The sequence below is a fragment of the Acomys russatus genome, chromosome 1, assembly GCF_903995435.1.
Source record: "Acomys russatus chromosome 1, mAcoRus1.1, whole genome shotgun sequence".
NCBI lineage: Eukaryota > Metazoa > Chordata > Mammalia > Rodentia > Muridae > Acomys > Acomys russatus.
Window position 1 is genome coordinate 45,285,242 of NC_067137.1, and position 16,495 is coordinate 45,301,736.

At 39.7% G+C, this 16,495-nt stretch overlaps 2 protein-coding genes across 4 annotated transcripts in view; one reads left to right on the forward strand and one right to left on the reverse strand.

The window, feature by feature from the left end:
- Positions 1–2,870, forward strand: part of Cog5 (component of oligomeric golgi complex 5) — a 303,527-nt gene extending 300,657 nt beyond the window's left edge. The window contains exon 22 of the mRNA XM_051144712.1: positions 2,673–2,870. Coding sequence (XP_051000669.1) covers positions 2,673–2,787 — 115 coding nt within the window. The 3' untranslated portion in view covers positions 2,788–2,870. The remainder of the gene's footprint in view (positions 1–2,672) is intronic.
- A 635-nt stretch (positions 2,871–3,505) lies between these two features.
- The window catches only part of Hbp1 (HMG-box transcription factor 1), a 28,988-nt gene continuing 15,998 nt past the window's right edge, over positions 3,506–16,495 (reverse strand). For all 3 annotated transcript variants that reach the window (XM_051144723.1, XM_051144731.1, XM_051144741.1), the window contains exons 4-11: positions 16,305–16,446; positions 15,869–15,980; positions 15,670–15,782; positions 13,108–13,264; positions 12,232–12,376; positions 8,475–8,795; positions 6,135–6,276; positions 3,506–4,549 (exon numbers count right to left, since the gene is read on the reverse strand). In XM_051144723.1, coding sequence (XP_051000680.1) covers positions 4,532–4,549; positions 6,135–6,276; positions 8,475–8,795; positions 12,232–12,376; positions 13,108–13,264; positions 15,670–15,782; positions 15,869–15,980; positions 16,305–16,446 — 1,150 coding nt within the window. In that variant the 3' untranslated portion in view covers positions 3,506–4,531. The remainder of the gene's footprint in view (positions 4,550–6,134; positions 6,277–8,474; positions 8,796–12,231; positions 12,377–13,107; positions 13,265–15,669; positions 15,783–15,868; positions 15,981–16,304; positions 16,447–16,495) is intronic.

Consider the following 16,495-nt stretch of genomic DNA (forward strand, 5'->3'; position numbering starts at 1 on the left):
GCCATGCTCATAAATAACGCCTCGTCATCCCTCCACACACAGGCAAATCCCAGAGCCTTCCTGCCCTGAGCAGAAAGTGTAGCCTGTGTGGGGGATCTGACTGCGGGGCCACAGCTGCCTGGCCCTTAGCAAGAGAGAACCTGTCTTAGAGGCTGTGTGTTCTTACATACTACCTCAAAACGAACTGTGATCCTGCCTACCAGAGCATCAGTGGATGGGTGATTCTCTCTCTATAGACAGACCCAGGGCAAGTGCTGGTCCTAGATGTCAGCATTTCCTTTAGCTTCTGGAGCAAGCCTTGGTGGAGCCTCAGTCTGTTCCTCCCAGCCAGCCATCTACTAGGCTGTTAGAAGTAGGGCAAAGTGCTCAACAGTAGACTGTAAATGGTGACTTCTCTTCTGCCCAGGCAGTTTGGTTTGGTTTGGTTTTGAACGTGAACAGGTAACAGTGAAGTCAACTTTAAAGTCCCGGAATCACTGACCCAGGCCAGGTGGGCAAGTGGGGCTGCACTAGCTCAGCCACCAGGCAGGTGCTCTGGACATGTGGGCTCAATACAGTGGTGGCTACCTGGCTCAGACCTTGCTTTCACTGAATCAGTTTGGATGCAGAGATTTCCCAGGCTCTGCAGAAATGGTTCGATCTGCCACAAGCCTGTGTCTCTTTGTATTAATTTGCAGGGGAGAAGCAGCGCTTCATACGTCAAACCATTTAGACTTCGTTAGCCTACTGGTACTTTAATCTGTTGTTACAGAAAACACTTGGCACCATATGAATCCTTGGACAGTTAGCCCTCTTTCACTGTCCAGAATGCATAGGCCTTACTTTCCCAGCTTGTCTGTTTCTAAAAAATCTTTAAAAAGAAATGCCTGTTGTGAAAGGTAATGTTTGGTACCACCTTGTGCCAGTTATGGGAACTAAGTCCATGAGACAGACTTGCAGGAACTGTGAACCCATGGAAAAGATGGGGCTTATTTGCCTTTTGAGGTACAAGAGGCCACTTAGAATTTCAGTACTAATCACAATGAATTTTAATACCTGACAAATAAATTGCTTTATAAATAAATAGTTTATAAAACATCGACTTGGCATGTCATGTAACAGTGTGACATATGAACACAGGCCGGTCCTTCAGTACTTGAACCCGTTTCTTTTCCTCAGTGAGGGTAATTTCATCAATCTTACGTGGTTACAAACCTCTTACATAACTGTTGGCCTGACTTCCAAGAAAGCTATATGTTTTGCTGAAGCAAATGAGGTAATTAAATAAATGCTTGAAAATCTTGCTCTGATTGTATGTGGGAGGGCAGCTTAATCTGTTTTCTCACTGTAGTTCTGATGGCATTAAGAGAAAAGAAAAATCTAACCAAACTTATATCAGAGCTTCCTTCTATGTGATGGAAAGGAACCTTTTTGTTTTTATTTTCGTTGTTTTGTGTGTGTGCGTGCATGCGTGTGTGTGTGTGTGCGCGCGCGTGTGTGCACGCACGTGCACGCATTCATTTTGTGGATAGAACAGACACGATATGTTTACTCTAGAACATTAGTTTCTAAGATTCCACACTATTTCTTAGACTGGCAATGTATCTGTGTGTACACACATGCATGCACACATCCCACTGCCTCAAGATGATTGAGCCCTTGAAGATTCCTCAACAGTATCTAAAGACATTTGTGGAGTTGGGGCAACTGCCTGAAAAGACATGCCAATTAGAAAAGAAATAGTTTTCTTCTGATTCACACTAGAGCATGCCACAAAATTAGGCTTTCTAAGAGCACTGATTTCTCCTGTCTGGTAGTTAAATAATTACTTGTTAATGAGAGTTGAGGCTATGCACGTGACATGAGTTACAGCATTACCTTTTGAGAAGCTGGCTTCTTAAGGTAAAGACTCACATATTCCCTGAACACAACCTTCAGGGATTTCAGAATGCTGGGCACTGTAGAGTGAGGCCTCTATACACATGTTTGATTACAAGGTAGTTTTGCTACCTGGAGATAAGGGTTTTATGGCAAAGGAAGATTTTAAAGCTGTGCAGGGAGAACACACGAAAGGGCTTCGTCCCACGGATAACAGAAAAGGTGTGGATAATAGACCTCATCTCCTAGATTGTAGGCTATGTGGATGGCCAAAACCAAACAAGCCCTCTGCCAACCCCTATCTGAGGAAGGAACATCCTACTTCAGAGTGGGAAACTATCTTCATCTGTTCTCTGGTTGGGCAGTGGCTCAGCCGCAGGGAGTGAAGTACAAATAGTGGTTTCTAAGTCTTTTTCAGGCTGCATCAAACTGTCCTGGAGCCCCAAGAAGCACAAGGACTGGGTGGTGGTTTCTGACATAGCTGCGTTGTTTGGGTACCATCCTCTTGTAAACTGGGGACAGCAGGTGGTGTTAGAGACCCAGTACAGGATGACCACCTCAGAGGCCCAGCCAGCAGCTTCAAGAACAAGAGATAGAAAGCATTCAAGCTGAAATGAAGTTGCAGGTAGGGGGCCAAATGTGGGAACAGGTGAATTTGAGGACCTAGTAACTGACTCCATATAGAAGGGAGGGAGAGGTCAGAATACACAACTGGTTCCTTGGGCTTAAGGAAAATAGATAAATTACCATTTTCTATTGGTGCTATCAAAACTGGATTTATGTGGTGCTTTGGCAGTTTTCCTTTGCATTTTCAGGGGTGCCTTGGAAGCTTATGTTCAATCAGTTCGAAGCAGAGAAGGCAAAGAGTTTGCACCAGTCTACCCCATCATGGTTCAGCTGCTTCAAAAAGCTATGTCTGCTCTGCAGTGACCGGAGTCCTCGCACACACCATCCAAAGGTGGCAACCAGCAACTAATGATCGCAGTTGACTTTCTGTACCTTCCTATTGATCGTTCCTTGTTTCCGCTAGGACTTCTACTTTAAAATATCAAAATACATAATCATTACCACTTTTACATTGCATACACCTGATTTTTTTCATAAAGATACCTTCCATTTTTTTTTTCCTTTTTCAAAATCTGAGCAAGGCTTCCCCCCCCCCCCCCCATCATGCAATTGCTTTTTAAGAAACAGGATCAAGTCACCGTGCTTTCCCCCAACCGGCTGCTTTCTTCTCTAGTAAGCATGTAATCTGATGACTGAAGAGCCACAGCACCAGGGAGTTCCTGAGTACACACCTGACAGAGCACCTCTACCCCATGTGACTGACATGCAGGAAGTCCAGTAACTACAGCACAACCCAAAGCCGACACAGACGCACTGCTAAATGTTCCTCACCACGTGTTAGCACACCTCTATCCTTTGTCATGTACTAAAACAGGCATTCAGGGCTTTGGAACAAATAGTAATTAATTTATGTCCTTATTTTCCTGTTATCTTTACTCCACTATTAACATTCTTTAATTGTGAAAATCCCACCAGAAACCTACTGACACCCGAACTTGGGTTTATCAATAATTTGTTTTCCATCTGCTGATCAGATTATTCTGATAACTATACATAAATTCAGTCAATCAGAAATCAGAGATAGACTTTTTTTCATTTTATTTGAAATAATATACAAGAATATAGTGTGCAAAATTGAGGGCAACATGTTTAAGAAGTGTAATGAACTGAAATCAATTGTACAGCTGTGATTCCTAACCAAAAATACCACTTGGTAAGTAACATGAGAAGCCATGATTGTAGCTCAGAGCAAAAGCAGCTGAACTGCCGAGTACTTGCTCTATCTCAGAAGCTGGAGGAAGTAAAGTGCAAGTGTTGCACTGCAGTAAGTGCAAAGTGCCCCCACCATAGAGACGATGACAGAACAGATGTGAAACGTGCGGCTGAGGATAGAGAGCACAATGGTGTAGACTGTTAACAGCACCATTACAATGACTATCCCAATGCTATTAACTGGCTGCACCTTGGCTGGGCTTGGCCCCCACTGGAAAGCATGGAGCCATGCTGCCCCCTGGTGCATCCACTCAGCACATGCCCGTGGTATTTGAAGCAGGTGGCTCTTTTAGCTGGGACACTGACACTATCCACCTGCCATGTTATGTTTTCTCTTGGCACTGGCCACACTAGAAGCGACTGTGTTTGGCACAGATGCTGGGCCATGTGGTGGCTATTCACAGAGAAGCCAGCTTCTGCTTCATTCCTGATATTGTGGGTACAATACAGATTAATAAGCAGTAAGGAGCTGATGTATAAAACAGCAGTTACATATTTTTTAATTCCCCTCCGTACAATTTAAAATAAAACATGTATACACATCTCTTTCTACTGTACTTTAGCACCACAGGATATCAATTTTCAAGCCTATATTACCTGATAGACATATATGAAGTTTGGAAGGAAAATAAGGCAATTTGGTTTACAATGTTGATAGTTGTAGCTTACTTAATGCTCTAATGGAGAAAGCAAATCCTCACCCATCAAATCATTTCAAGACTCAATGCTCTCAGCATCTTATGGTCTCATAAATGTAGGACAAATGGTGAGACCAAGGTCTTCCAAGCTTTTCCACCCAGAGTCAGTACTATGTGAATACAGACAAGCATCAGATTTAATGCTGTTGAGAGCCCTGTGGAAAGAAAACAGTGAATGACTACAAAATATGCAATAACCCTGTAGATTAAGCTATGATATTAATAAATTTGCTATAAATATTGTCTCCTAATGGATCATAGCTTGAGTATCTGGAAACTTTATATGAATGTGAGACCAGCATACTCAGGAAAGTGGTAATGTCCCAAATGAGCTTCCAAACAATAGAGTTTATGGGGAATGGGTATTTGACTACATAAGATAGCTGGCCTTCCAAGCACAAAGCCTTGGGTTCAACCCCCAGCACTCTATGAAACTACATCCAAAGGAGAAGGCAAGGCCAGCACTTGAACTTGTCCTGTGACTTCAATATACACGGCTGCACTCACACAAACATCCACACACACAAGACGGTTGTGTTGTGTGCCTTTGATCCTGGAATGCAGGGTAGCAGGAGGTTCAGAAATCAAAGGTCATTCTTAGTTTGAGGCCAGCCTGGCTACATGAAACCTTGACTCACACACACTACACCACGCTCCCCCAAAACCCACTGAATAAACTTGTACATTACAGTTCATTACTTCTGACGATGACTACTACTTTAAAATAAATCCCTGAGCCATCTAATCTACAAATTATACAGGACTAGATTAAAACACCCTAACAAGCCTTTTTCCTGTTAACTATTCACATCTTTTTTTTTTTTTTTTTTGATAAAATGTAAGCCTCATTTCATTCTGTCATGCATTTTGTGATATTTAATCTAAAAACTAAACATAGGGCTGGAAAGATGGCTCAGAGGTTAACAGCACTGGCTGTTTGTCCTGAGTTCAATTCCTAGCAACAACATGGTGGCTCATAACCATCTATAGTGTGATCTAATGCCCTCTTCTGGCCTGCAGGTGTACATGCAGGCAGAGCACAACATAAATAATGATAGTCCAAAAAACCAACATAAATAATGATAGTCAAAAAACAATTAGAGCAATGGAGTGTATCCACCAAGATAGCACTATGAAACTTACTTTCCACCCTTCCTATTTCTTCAGGGTTGGTTGGTTTGTTTTGAAGGGAAGGGGGAGGTTGGGGCTATTGGTTTTGTGTGTTTTGGTTTTTTGAGACAGGGTTTGTCTGTGTAGCCCTGGCTGTCCTGGACTCACTTTGTAGACCAGGTTGATCTCAAACTCACAGAGATCAGGTTGCCTCTGCTTCCCTGAGTGCTGAGATTACAAGCGTGCACCAACCTCTTAATCTAGGAATTTCTGCCAATGGCAGAAGTCTGCATCATGTCCCCATGTTGGAGGCAAGCCAACAGAAGTTAGACTATCTACTGTAATGAGTTAGAGTGGTGTCCATCTTTTAACCATATTAGAAATACCACACTCTAAACCTATCTCCACCTCAGCGCTTAGGGGAGACTTATCTAGCTCAAGATCTCTGCTTGCCATACTACACAAGGAGTGGTTCTTGATGACAGGAAAGGCAGACTCTACTGGTGTGTTCTGAAAACATGAGTAGGCTTAAAGTATAATAATGCTGAGATGTTTTTAAAGGCTCGGACATACCCACATGAGCACAGGGACACATGGAGTCATGTTACAACAACTGCTGCTAACACTTACTGAATTGGTTCTTTTCCTTTTCCAACAGTCAGGATTTAAACGCTTTTGTTCTTCAGCCAAAGCCTTTGCTTCTAATGTGTACATCCTCCTCTCCTCATTCTTCATTTTTTTCCACCTGTCACCAAGGATCACACTAATGGCTCTGCAGAATAAAAATTTACATATGTGAACTTGTCATAGAATGTGTGCCGACTGCTGCTACTTCAGGTAGAAATGTAAAACACATAGAAGGGAAAAATCAGGTTCTCACAGGTCATTTCAACAAAACCTTGTCATGGAGGTTACTTATCAGACTCTTGGTGGAATAGTGCCAGTATTTGCAACTGTTCCAAGACACCCAAAATACCCCCAAACTGAGTATTTTCCCAAAGGAAAGTTCGGTTTCAGCAGCATTAGGCATTCAACTTGTATTAAAAACTTTGTGTGCACAGCTACTCAAGCTCTAATAGTTGTGTTAAAAAGTTTTCTCCTCATGTAAATACAAGCCAAGTGAGGAAAGACTGCCTTCACCTTAGATTTATGTCTAATGATTAAGTTGGACTTGTACTTAACACATGAGACAGTGGATTAAATTCCGAAGGGTGAGAGGGAATCAAAGCTGATAGGACATGTGACTATAGAAATCTGAGACAATTTTCCTAGTCATTCAGATACCAAAGCTATTAAAGTAACCTCATCCAGAATATACAGATAAAAATCACTTTCCTTCTGTGAGTAACTTTTAGCCATTACATGACACCTACACACGAGGATCCTGGGATAAATGCAGCCTCTGTACTGACAGATAATGTAGAAACTGATGTTTTGGGAGCACAGTAACTACAAACCTACTACTATATATAATGTGTCTCTGTCTAAAACCAACTTAATAGATTTCAGGTTAAAGACAGCATATAATGGTTGACATTATTTGCCATCTTGTCATTTAAACCACAGGAAATAGACACATCCTCATCTCAGTCTTCCAAAGTTAGAATGTTGTGAATGGCATAATGACACAATGCTTGATGCTTCCTCTCAAGTTAAACAGTGTGAACAAGAAAAAAACCCCAATCCAAAATTATATTTTTTTCAGTGGAAAAAGGTCCATTTGACATCCTTCATGTTGGGTGACTACTAATATACCAATCACGTGACAGTAACACTAACATGCAAAGAAAGTAAGAACTATGAGCCATCTGGGAGGTGTCTTTCATAAATAGATCCTAAAAAAAAAAAAGAAAAAGAAAAAAGAAAATGAGACCTCCAGAACTAAAGTAAGCCGAAAGTCCTAGAAGCATTCAATTGTTTAGAACATTTTTTCACTATAGTATAAGAACACAAGTACTACTTCTAGATTCCAGAGGACTCATAAGAAACCAGGGCTGGAGAGATGGCTCAGTGGTTAAGAGCACAGTCTGCTCTTCCTGAGGTCCTGAGTTCAATTCCCAGTAACCACATGGTGGCTCACAGCCATCTATAATGCAATCTGATGCCCTCTTCTAGCATCCAAGTGTACATGCAGACAGCGCACTCTACCTAAAAGAAGTAGTAAGTCTAAAAGAAGAGAGAAACACATCCCGCATCTGTCAAGAAGTCTCCAAGATGGTCACCACAGAAAGGGGGTGAGGAGGTGTGGGCCTAAGTTATTCTTAAAATGCTTTTGAATTTTTTAAGCATGTTCTCTGCTAATAACCAAATACTAGCACAAGGCCATTTTCTACAGACACATCAACAATCTTATAAATGCACTTGGTATGCAAAGTTTCTTTCTAAAATGTAGCTAGTATTTAGAATTGTACTTTTTGAGACATTACAATCTGAACTGAAAATTCAGTTATTTTATAGTGTTTTGACTTATGGTCCCAAAGACAAAGGAAATAGTAATTTTGACTCTCAGAAATAGCAAGGCTACAAGAAGGTACCTTTAACATTGTAAACGCAAAACTGAACTCAGTAACAAGACGCTGAAATGAGTAACGCTACAGCAACAGGACTGCTCTCCTATTGGCTAAACTTTGACAGATCTGACGGCTTGCTTATACAGACTGTCAATGCAACATGTGCCACAGTGAGGCTCGTTACATAAAGGCCTCCCAACTGGACCCACGGAAGTACCAGGCTTTTCCTTTTCAACCATCAGTTGTTAGAACCTGTCCTCTAGCACATAAACTTAATTGTTTTTTTCAAAGGGAGACTTTTCTGAGATACTCTGTATAATGTACTTATTATAAAAACAATGTATCTAAATCAACCTAAGAAAATGGAAAGAAATCAACAAAAGCTATAGAAGTTTATTTTTGTAGCCCAGGTACTGTGAACTGTACTGATAAGCCAATAATTGCAGTTATTACTATTTACCTGTTATCTTTCCCTGGATACATCTGAGTATATTCAACTCTGTATTTTTTGGCAAAAAGCATGAAGGCATTCATTGGTCTTTTGCACTTATTAGGAGAAGTGGCACTCACAGTCCCTGAGCTGTGGCTTTTGACAGCTTTAGCATACAAAGAGCTAGAAGAGAGCTGTGACGATCCAGGTGAACCACAGCTTTTACTGAACTCAGATCCCGCAAACTCTTGGCCAGTACCAGGGCTTCCACAAGACAAAGATGCACGGCGCTGACGAGCCATACTACTCAGAACATAAACTGCAGAGGAGTCCATAGGTGTGAAGTCATAGCTAGAAAAGTAACAAAATTAGATTTGAGATTACCAAGTACCTAAAGCACACATTTAAAAATATCCATGACTGAAATGTCCACTGCCTCTTACCTGAGGTGTCATCACCAGCACTACTTTAACAGCTTTTGCCACTGAGGAAGCCTCATATGTGCAACTGAAAATGTTTCTTAAAAGCCAACCTCTAAGCCCCCAAAAGAAGGTATAACCTGCACATGCCCTTCCCAGCAGGGAACCCCTCCCACTCCACTTATGTCCTTCTATACTCTTCTAGAGTCACTTTGTAACAAACTTGACAATCTCTTCCCTTGCATAGCAGTCTAAATGGAGTAGGCTGGACTCCAGGCCTGAGAGCTAACAACTGTGAAAGACAGGAGTCAGCTAGAGAAGGGCAGCCATACAGGCCAGTACTCCTAGCACCAAGGAAGCTCCGGCAGATTGGATCTCAACAGAGCCTGAGCAACTCAGTAGGTTCAAGGCCAACTTAACCTGGGCTAAGATGAGAGACCTTGTCTCCAAAAATGGCTGTGAAATGTGACAAACACAAAATACCTACCAATTTGAGAATTTGTATAGATGCAAAAAGCTCTAAGATATACAGGTCCATCTATATATATAATTAGTATCTTAATTATCAGTAGCACCATATTTTGTTATGTAAGTTCTATATGCATAAGCAACAAAACTATCCGTAGTCCTATTCGTCAACAAACCTGGGGTTCAGGGAGTCCACTGGCTCCTTAATATGAAGAAAGAGGCCAACCAAAAGACAGTGTCATTCACCCACAGACAGTGCCAAGGATCCAAAGCCCAGCTTCCTTGCCTACATCCCAGTACCTTCAGAATTCCAATGGCTATATTAAAAAGTAATCAAGCAATCGTACTAAAATACTAGCTGAAAATCAAGCTATTATATTATAGACCATAGCCTAAAGATGCGCCCCAAAATAATACCTTACTAAAACTGTTAAATGCTTGCTGACTTTATTTTCTTCTCAGCACAAAACTTTTTATTTGGCTTTACTTTTAACTTTCTCTATAACAGAAATTATGGTACATCAAAGTAGAAATAATGTAGACCAGTAGAGGACCTGAAAAACAGGTCCACACCATTAACTGAAAACAGTAAAAATTACTTCTACTGATTATCAGCATTGTACTGTCTTTTTTCTAAAGGTTACTACATAAATAAATGTACTAAAAACTAGTAAGTCCAAAATTGTCATGTAACCAATGCTTAGAACTGGTTATGTCCTTAAGGCTCTGCAAAATATCTTAAGCCCCTACCAAATGAAGTCTAGAAAACTATGAAACCTAGCCTCTGTGTAAATGGATGATGTGTGACTGTCACCTCTAGTAAGAAAGTCATTATAATCTGAAATCCAACAGACAAGAGTGACTACACTAAAATTTGAAAACTCCACCATCTAGTGGCAGAAATGTGTCATCTCTTTTGTCACTACAGCTTGTTTCCTAACTCAGGAGCAGTATGCAGGACACTGACAGCTAAAGCCATGTTTTGCAAAATATACCCTCTTTGTAAGTACCTGCTCTTCCCATGGAACTGCCTTTAGTCTTGGTACATGTTATTATTCAAGCCCCTACCATGTTTAATTCTTTTAAAGATTTAGTTTATTACTTTTCGCTTTGTGTATTTGGTGTTTATACATACAGATGCTGTGGAGGCTAGAGGCAATCTGGGGCTGGATTTCTACACAGCTGTGAGCTGCCTGAGAAGGTGCTTGGAACAGAACCTGGGCCCTCTAAAAGTGTTCTTTAGCCACTAAACCATCTCTCCACCCCCTTCATCATTACTCTTAAAGGCAAACTCTACAGTAGCATAGAGCCTATTAATCAAATCTCAATGTATTAACTCATTTAGTCTTTTAAAAGTAATCACTATTTAAATCATTATCTTTGTTTTACAATTTAAACAGGGTTCAAATTGTACCTCCTCCACATACGAGTAATGTAAGCTTGCAAGAACTAACGAGTACAAAAAAGGAGGCCCTGCTGTCACACCACAGCCACTCCACAGCACATGACACTAATGGTCAAGGTCTTCTGGATGAACTAATCTGCACTCACTAAGCAACAGCAATACTAAGAGTGGAAAATGAAAACTTGCTATCGGGCCAGGCACAGTGGTGCACACCTGTAATCTCAGCACTCAGGGAGGCAGAGACAAAAGCAGGTGGATCTCTGTTGAGTTCAAGGCCAGTCTGATCTACAAAGCAAGTCCAAGACTTCAAAACCAAACAAAAACAAAACAAAATAACAAAACAAAAAGAAAGAAAGAAAAGAAGAGAAAAAATAGAAAGAATACTTGCTATCTTAGAAAAACAAGACTTGGGTAGCCAAATTTCCCTCCTTTAAAAAAAATGAAATTTTATACCACGTCAAACTTAGTACATTAAAAATGAACAGAAGTTGTGAACCATAAAATAGCTATAATTTAATTAAATTATATTAAATAAGAACTTAAAATCTAAAAAGATTCCAACACTACTAAACATTGCCTATTTGTCACCCCAGAGAATCACTCTTAGGTTTTAATAACGTAACAGTGAGGTTTTGTGTAGAAAGACATTAAAGGCCATTTACCATCTTTCAAAACTCTACTCACAGCACTGGCCCTTGACTTGCATCTAGAACTTGAATTTCATTCCAACAACTTGTAAGAATAACTTACTGGGCCTGAACTATGAGCACATGGTGTCATCTTAAAGCTGGAATTTTGGTACATACCAGGAGAATCTTATTTGGCCACACTCATTAAAAACTCTTATCTCATGAGCATCTAACAAACTTCTCTGGCAAAAACATTTCATATGTTTGTGTTATTTATTCCTGGGAGATGCACCGAGTGAGGACTCGAAAAAGCCTGACTTTTTCTTTTTCTCTCTCCTGGGGTTTTGGTATCCTTTTGCCATAATAAACTGAAGACATGAACACAAGTGCATTTGTGTCTGATGAGTCTGCCTAATAAAATCCAGCTTAGAAATACTGATATGGCCTGTTTGTTGCCATGAAAGATTCAGTTAACAAGTTATTTAAGTAATTTTATACTCATCTACAAGGATTTACTACTTGAGCTAGGCAAGATGGTTCAGGGGTTTAAGAGTCCTTCTGAATTGCTGTCCATTGTATTCGGTGAGGTGGTACCTCTCAATTGGACCTAGAGCTCCCAGACTGACTTAACTAACCAGCTTCCTTCTCAGGGCTCGGGCCTTCATGTTCCCAGAGCTGGGATCACAGGCCGGCCACTACACCCACTAGCAATGAAAGGGTTTTGTGGATGGATATGCTTAAAAAACAAGTACTTTAATTGTTGAGCCTTGCTCTTTTTATATTCTTAAAACCTTTAAAATTTAGCTTTAATTATGACTCGGCAACACTAAAGAATAAACTTTAACAGGAAAGAAATGCGCTATTACCTTTTAAATGTATCAAAAACACCTGAATCATCGAAATTAATGGCATCAGGGTGTCCAGGAGGTAGACATACGTCACCAATATGAATTTCACAACATGGAATGCCATGCTGTACCACAGTCAAGCTTGGATAAAATGATGACCAACCTAGAGTTAATACAGAGACAGAGTGAGGAGTGACACAATCACCACAATTAGAAGACACATGTTAAGAAGACCAGTACTGCTTAAATCTAATCTCTGACTTTGAAATAAAGCAATTACTAGATTGAGAATTTTGTTTCAGCTTTGTAAAAGGTCCCCAAAACTAGTTTAATTCAGTACTTTCAGTCACCACTTTATCTATCTACCAAAACAGTTAAACAGATAAACTATGAAGCAGCCTATGAATTACTAAATTAACTACCATAATATTTCTGTACTTAAAGCTTTTTATTGCCTACTTGGTAAATACAAACAAAAATGTGACTACTGAGTACGCCACTCCCCGACTATACCTAGCTGAGAGCTTACAGTATTTCTCATACACACAGGGACATTTTATCTGATAATTGCTAAGATACGTAAACACTATTAAGTATAATTAGAAACATTTTCTATTGTAATTTTATTTGGTTTCAAATAAATTTTCAATTTTTTTTCTTATTTATCAAAGCCACAAAACACAGATAACAAGAAGCTTTCTTTCAAGTTTTTAGAAACTGGGGCCTAAAGATGGCTCAACAGTGAAGAGCGGTCTTCTAGAGACCTGGAGTCCACTTGATAGCTCACAAGTGTCTGTTAACTCCAATATCAAGGAATCTGATATCCATGCAGTCAAATCATGCGCACACATGAAAATAACAGTAAATCTTGCATAAATTCAGTTGAAGTCCTACCTTTATTTTTAACATAGAAAGGGTGGTCCAGTTTACACTCTACAGTTAGCAAGCCATCTTCTACTGTACCAGGATCAAATGTCAACTTCAGAACAGACTCGCCAAATGACACACTCTCTTCATGGGATAACAACTTTAGACCATCAGACCCATAGCCCTGAAAGCATATGCACAGACTAAACAAATTGGAAATGTTCAATTCAACACACACTGAAATTCCCAATATATGTCTTGATTGGAAAAGGTAAGATTTAGCCAGTATCTCCAGCATTAAAGTACTTTCAAACAGGCTGGAAAGATGGCTCAGAGGTTAAGAGCATCATCTGCTCTTCCAAAGGTCCTGAGTTCAATTCCCAGCTCACAAGCATCTATGAGATCTGGTGCCCTCTTCTGGCCTGCAGGTGTACATGCAGGCTGAACACTGTATAAATAATAAATAAAATCTTAAATAAAAATAAAAAGTACTTTCAAACCCAGTAGCAAAGAAATGCACACATATAAATGGCCACAGGATACATGGCAGATTGGAAAATGCAGTTTAACCCAAATGTAAATTAATATGAAGTTTAATAAACAAAGACAGACAGATTATGGGGGACTTTCAATTTCACTTGAAGTGAGATGGAAAAGATGGATTAAATTTAGAAAGACAAGAAAATGCCTGGACTAAGAATAGTTGATTTTAATGATTTCTTTGAGTAGTTCTAAGTATTTGCTAAAAAACAAACAACAAACAAACTCAGAAGGAGTCTCTAATATCTAATTATCTTTAAAGATTTATTTCTATTTGTTTGTGTACAAGCCCAAGGGTCTGTGTGTGCAGGTGCTCTGCAGAAGTGGCAAATTCTCCAGGCCATCTCTCCAGCCCTGTTTTAATTATCTGAGGTTATGAGATACCCATTATTCATCTTGAGTCCACAACAAATGATAGAAGAACCAGATGAAATTTAAATTCAGTGGCTATTTACTGAACAGTACATGCCAGGTTAGTGCTCTTGTAAAAGACATGAACAAAGCATAATGCTCACCCTTGCATTCAAAGAAAGTTAAGTATGACCATGGCTAGGAACAGCACCCAATTTTATATTACCGAACGAACAAAATAATGAATGAAAGAAAACCATGTTGAAAATCCATATGGAAATAGTGAACTCAACATGAAGGGATGAAGGGTACATAAAGACAATTTTGTGGTTCTGAATCTTGTCAAGAATATCTAAAGGAATAGGTGGAGATTTTAAAAAGAATGAGATAAATGTAACCCAAATCATACTAAGCTGAGTGTGAAAATTTGATCACCACTCATTAGTGATGTCTAACGTGTAGTTGGAAAAGTAAAGGACATGCTAATAGGCAAAATTAGTCTGCTAGGGCTGGAGAGACGGGTCCGTGGTTAAGAGCACTGGCGGTCTTTCAGGGGACCTGGGTTCAATTCCCAGAACCCACATGGCAGCTCACAACTGTTTGTAACTCCAGTTCCAGGGGATCTGACATGCTCATACAGACTCACATATAGGCAAAACACAAAGCACAGAAAATAAATAAAATCTTTTTTTTTTTTTTTTAAAGTAAGTTTTAGTCTTCTATTCCCTGAAGCTACGTTAATCTGATCTTCTATTAGAGAGCAGGAAGCCAAGGCCCAGATGACCGGTCCGTCTCTGAAGAGCTGCTGGAGTGCAGACTGCGTTCACAGTGCTCTCCACAAACAAGACGCCCAGGTGCTGCTCATGCTCAGTCACATGGGCTGTGGGAAGCGAGAACACTCACACTGCTTGCAATTGTCACAATTGTCACCACTGTACAAACTAAGAGAAGGCAGTAAAGGAAGGCAGGAACTAATCCAATGTAGCAAGTGTTAAGAGATTTCAAACTGTGAGACAATGTCTGTAAAGCAGGGAAGCCAAAGTCATTCTTTACTAATTGGAAAGCAACATCAAGACGAGGACAATATACTTAAGACAGTCAAATTAAAAATGTTTCCCAAGAAATTCAACAAGAGACAGTAGGCTCCAAACAGGAATTTTCTATTGATATTTTATATACCCTCATTTTTTTTTATTTATTCATCTACCAATCCACTCATTCATTTTGCCTGCAACAGAGATGGAGAAATTCAAAGTTTTAAAAGTAAAATGTGACCAGACATTTATCCTACTGTTGCTCACTATTTTTATTTATCAATCTGGAAAGTGGTAGTTTGCTAGGGTCATTTGTAAAGTAACAACAAACTCCCAATTAACCACAGAGGAAATTAACTGCCTTATACGCCTGAGAACTTAAGGTGTTGATTAGTTTACTATTTGTGTTTAATGCCAGCTTAGTAATCCAGAACAAGAGCATTTAGAGCATGAAGCTGCTAAGCAACAGAGACATCCCATCTCAGGAGCATAACTACAAAGTATTCCACAGTCCTGGCCCATTCGCTTCACTCAGCCATGAGCACCTGTACTCCTGACACAGAGTGCAAGGTGCTATTTAAACAGGAATACAAGCAGAGGGTTCCTGTAGAGTAACCCTGAAGTTTGACCCTTTTGAAACTCTTTAGAAGGATTTTAAATGAACCTTGTGAGCGCCCATTTGGATCTCTTCCTCATTACCACAGCCTGCAGCTCTAGCAAAGTCTTCAACATCTTGCCATTCCTTAGTGCTCTCCTTATGGAAGCAAAGTCGTGTGCCTAAAGTTGAATTAGAAAGAAGGTATCAGATGACATGACTAGTGTGCTGCCCGAGGCAGCTACAAAACATTTAAGTATTTCTTTACCTTTCAAGAAGCAGTGCCAAATAGTTGATGGCCAGGAATTGCACCAGCCCAGATCATCATCATCTGACAGGGAGGACATGCAGAAAATGCCTGACTCTGACTCACTGTTTGTCTACAGAGAAAAACAGAAACTTGTGTTTTGTTATTTTTTAAAGATCTTTTAATACTATTTTAACTTAAGCTTTCAAATAACTTAGTGTAAGCCTAAGGAAAATAAGCTTTTAATACTAAAGTTTTTTTAAGTTTTAGTTAAACGCTGTCATTTAACAAACTTTCTTAAAAATAAAAGAAAATACAAAATTAAATGCATATAATTAGTAAACAATGAAATATTTTTGTCCATCTGTTATGTTCTCCAAAAAAATTTCTTAGATGGGGAAAGATGATGGTTTTTAGCTATTATATAAACTGTATTAGTTTAATCCGAAGAACTTACCCTTTCATGTCTTACTGGTGTCTCTTCTTTCCAGTGGTCATGAGGGAAGGCTGGCCCGCTCTTTGAGGAAGAGGACACCGGTGGTGGACGTGCATAGGAATGTAAACTTTTGCTAGTAGCTATGATGTGTACAGGAGATGATCTAAAATAAAGCAGCAGTTTTCACTATAGTGTGGGTCCTTAAAGAACAT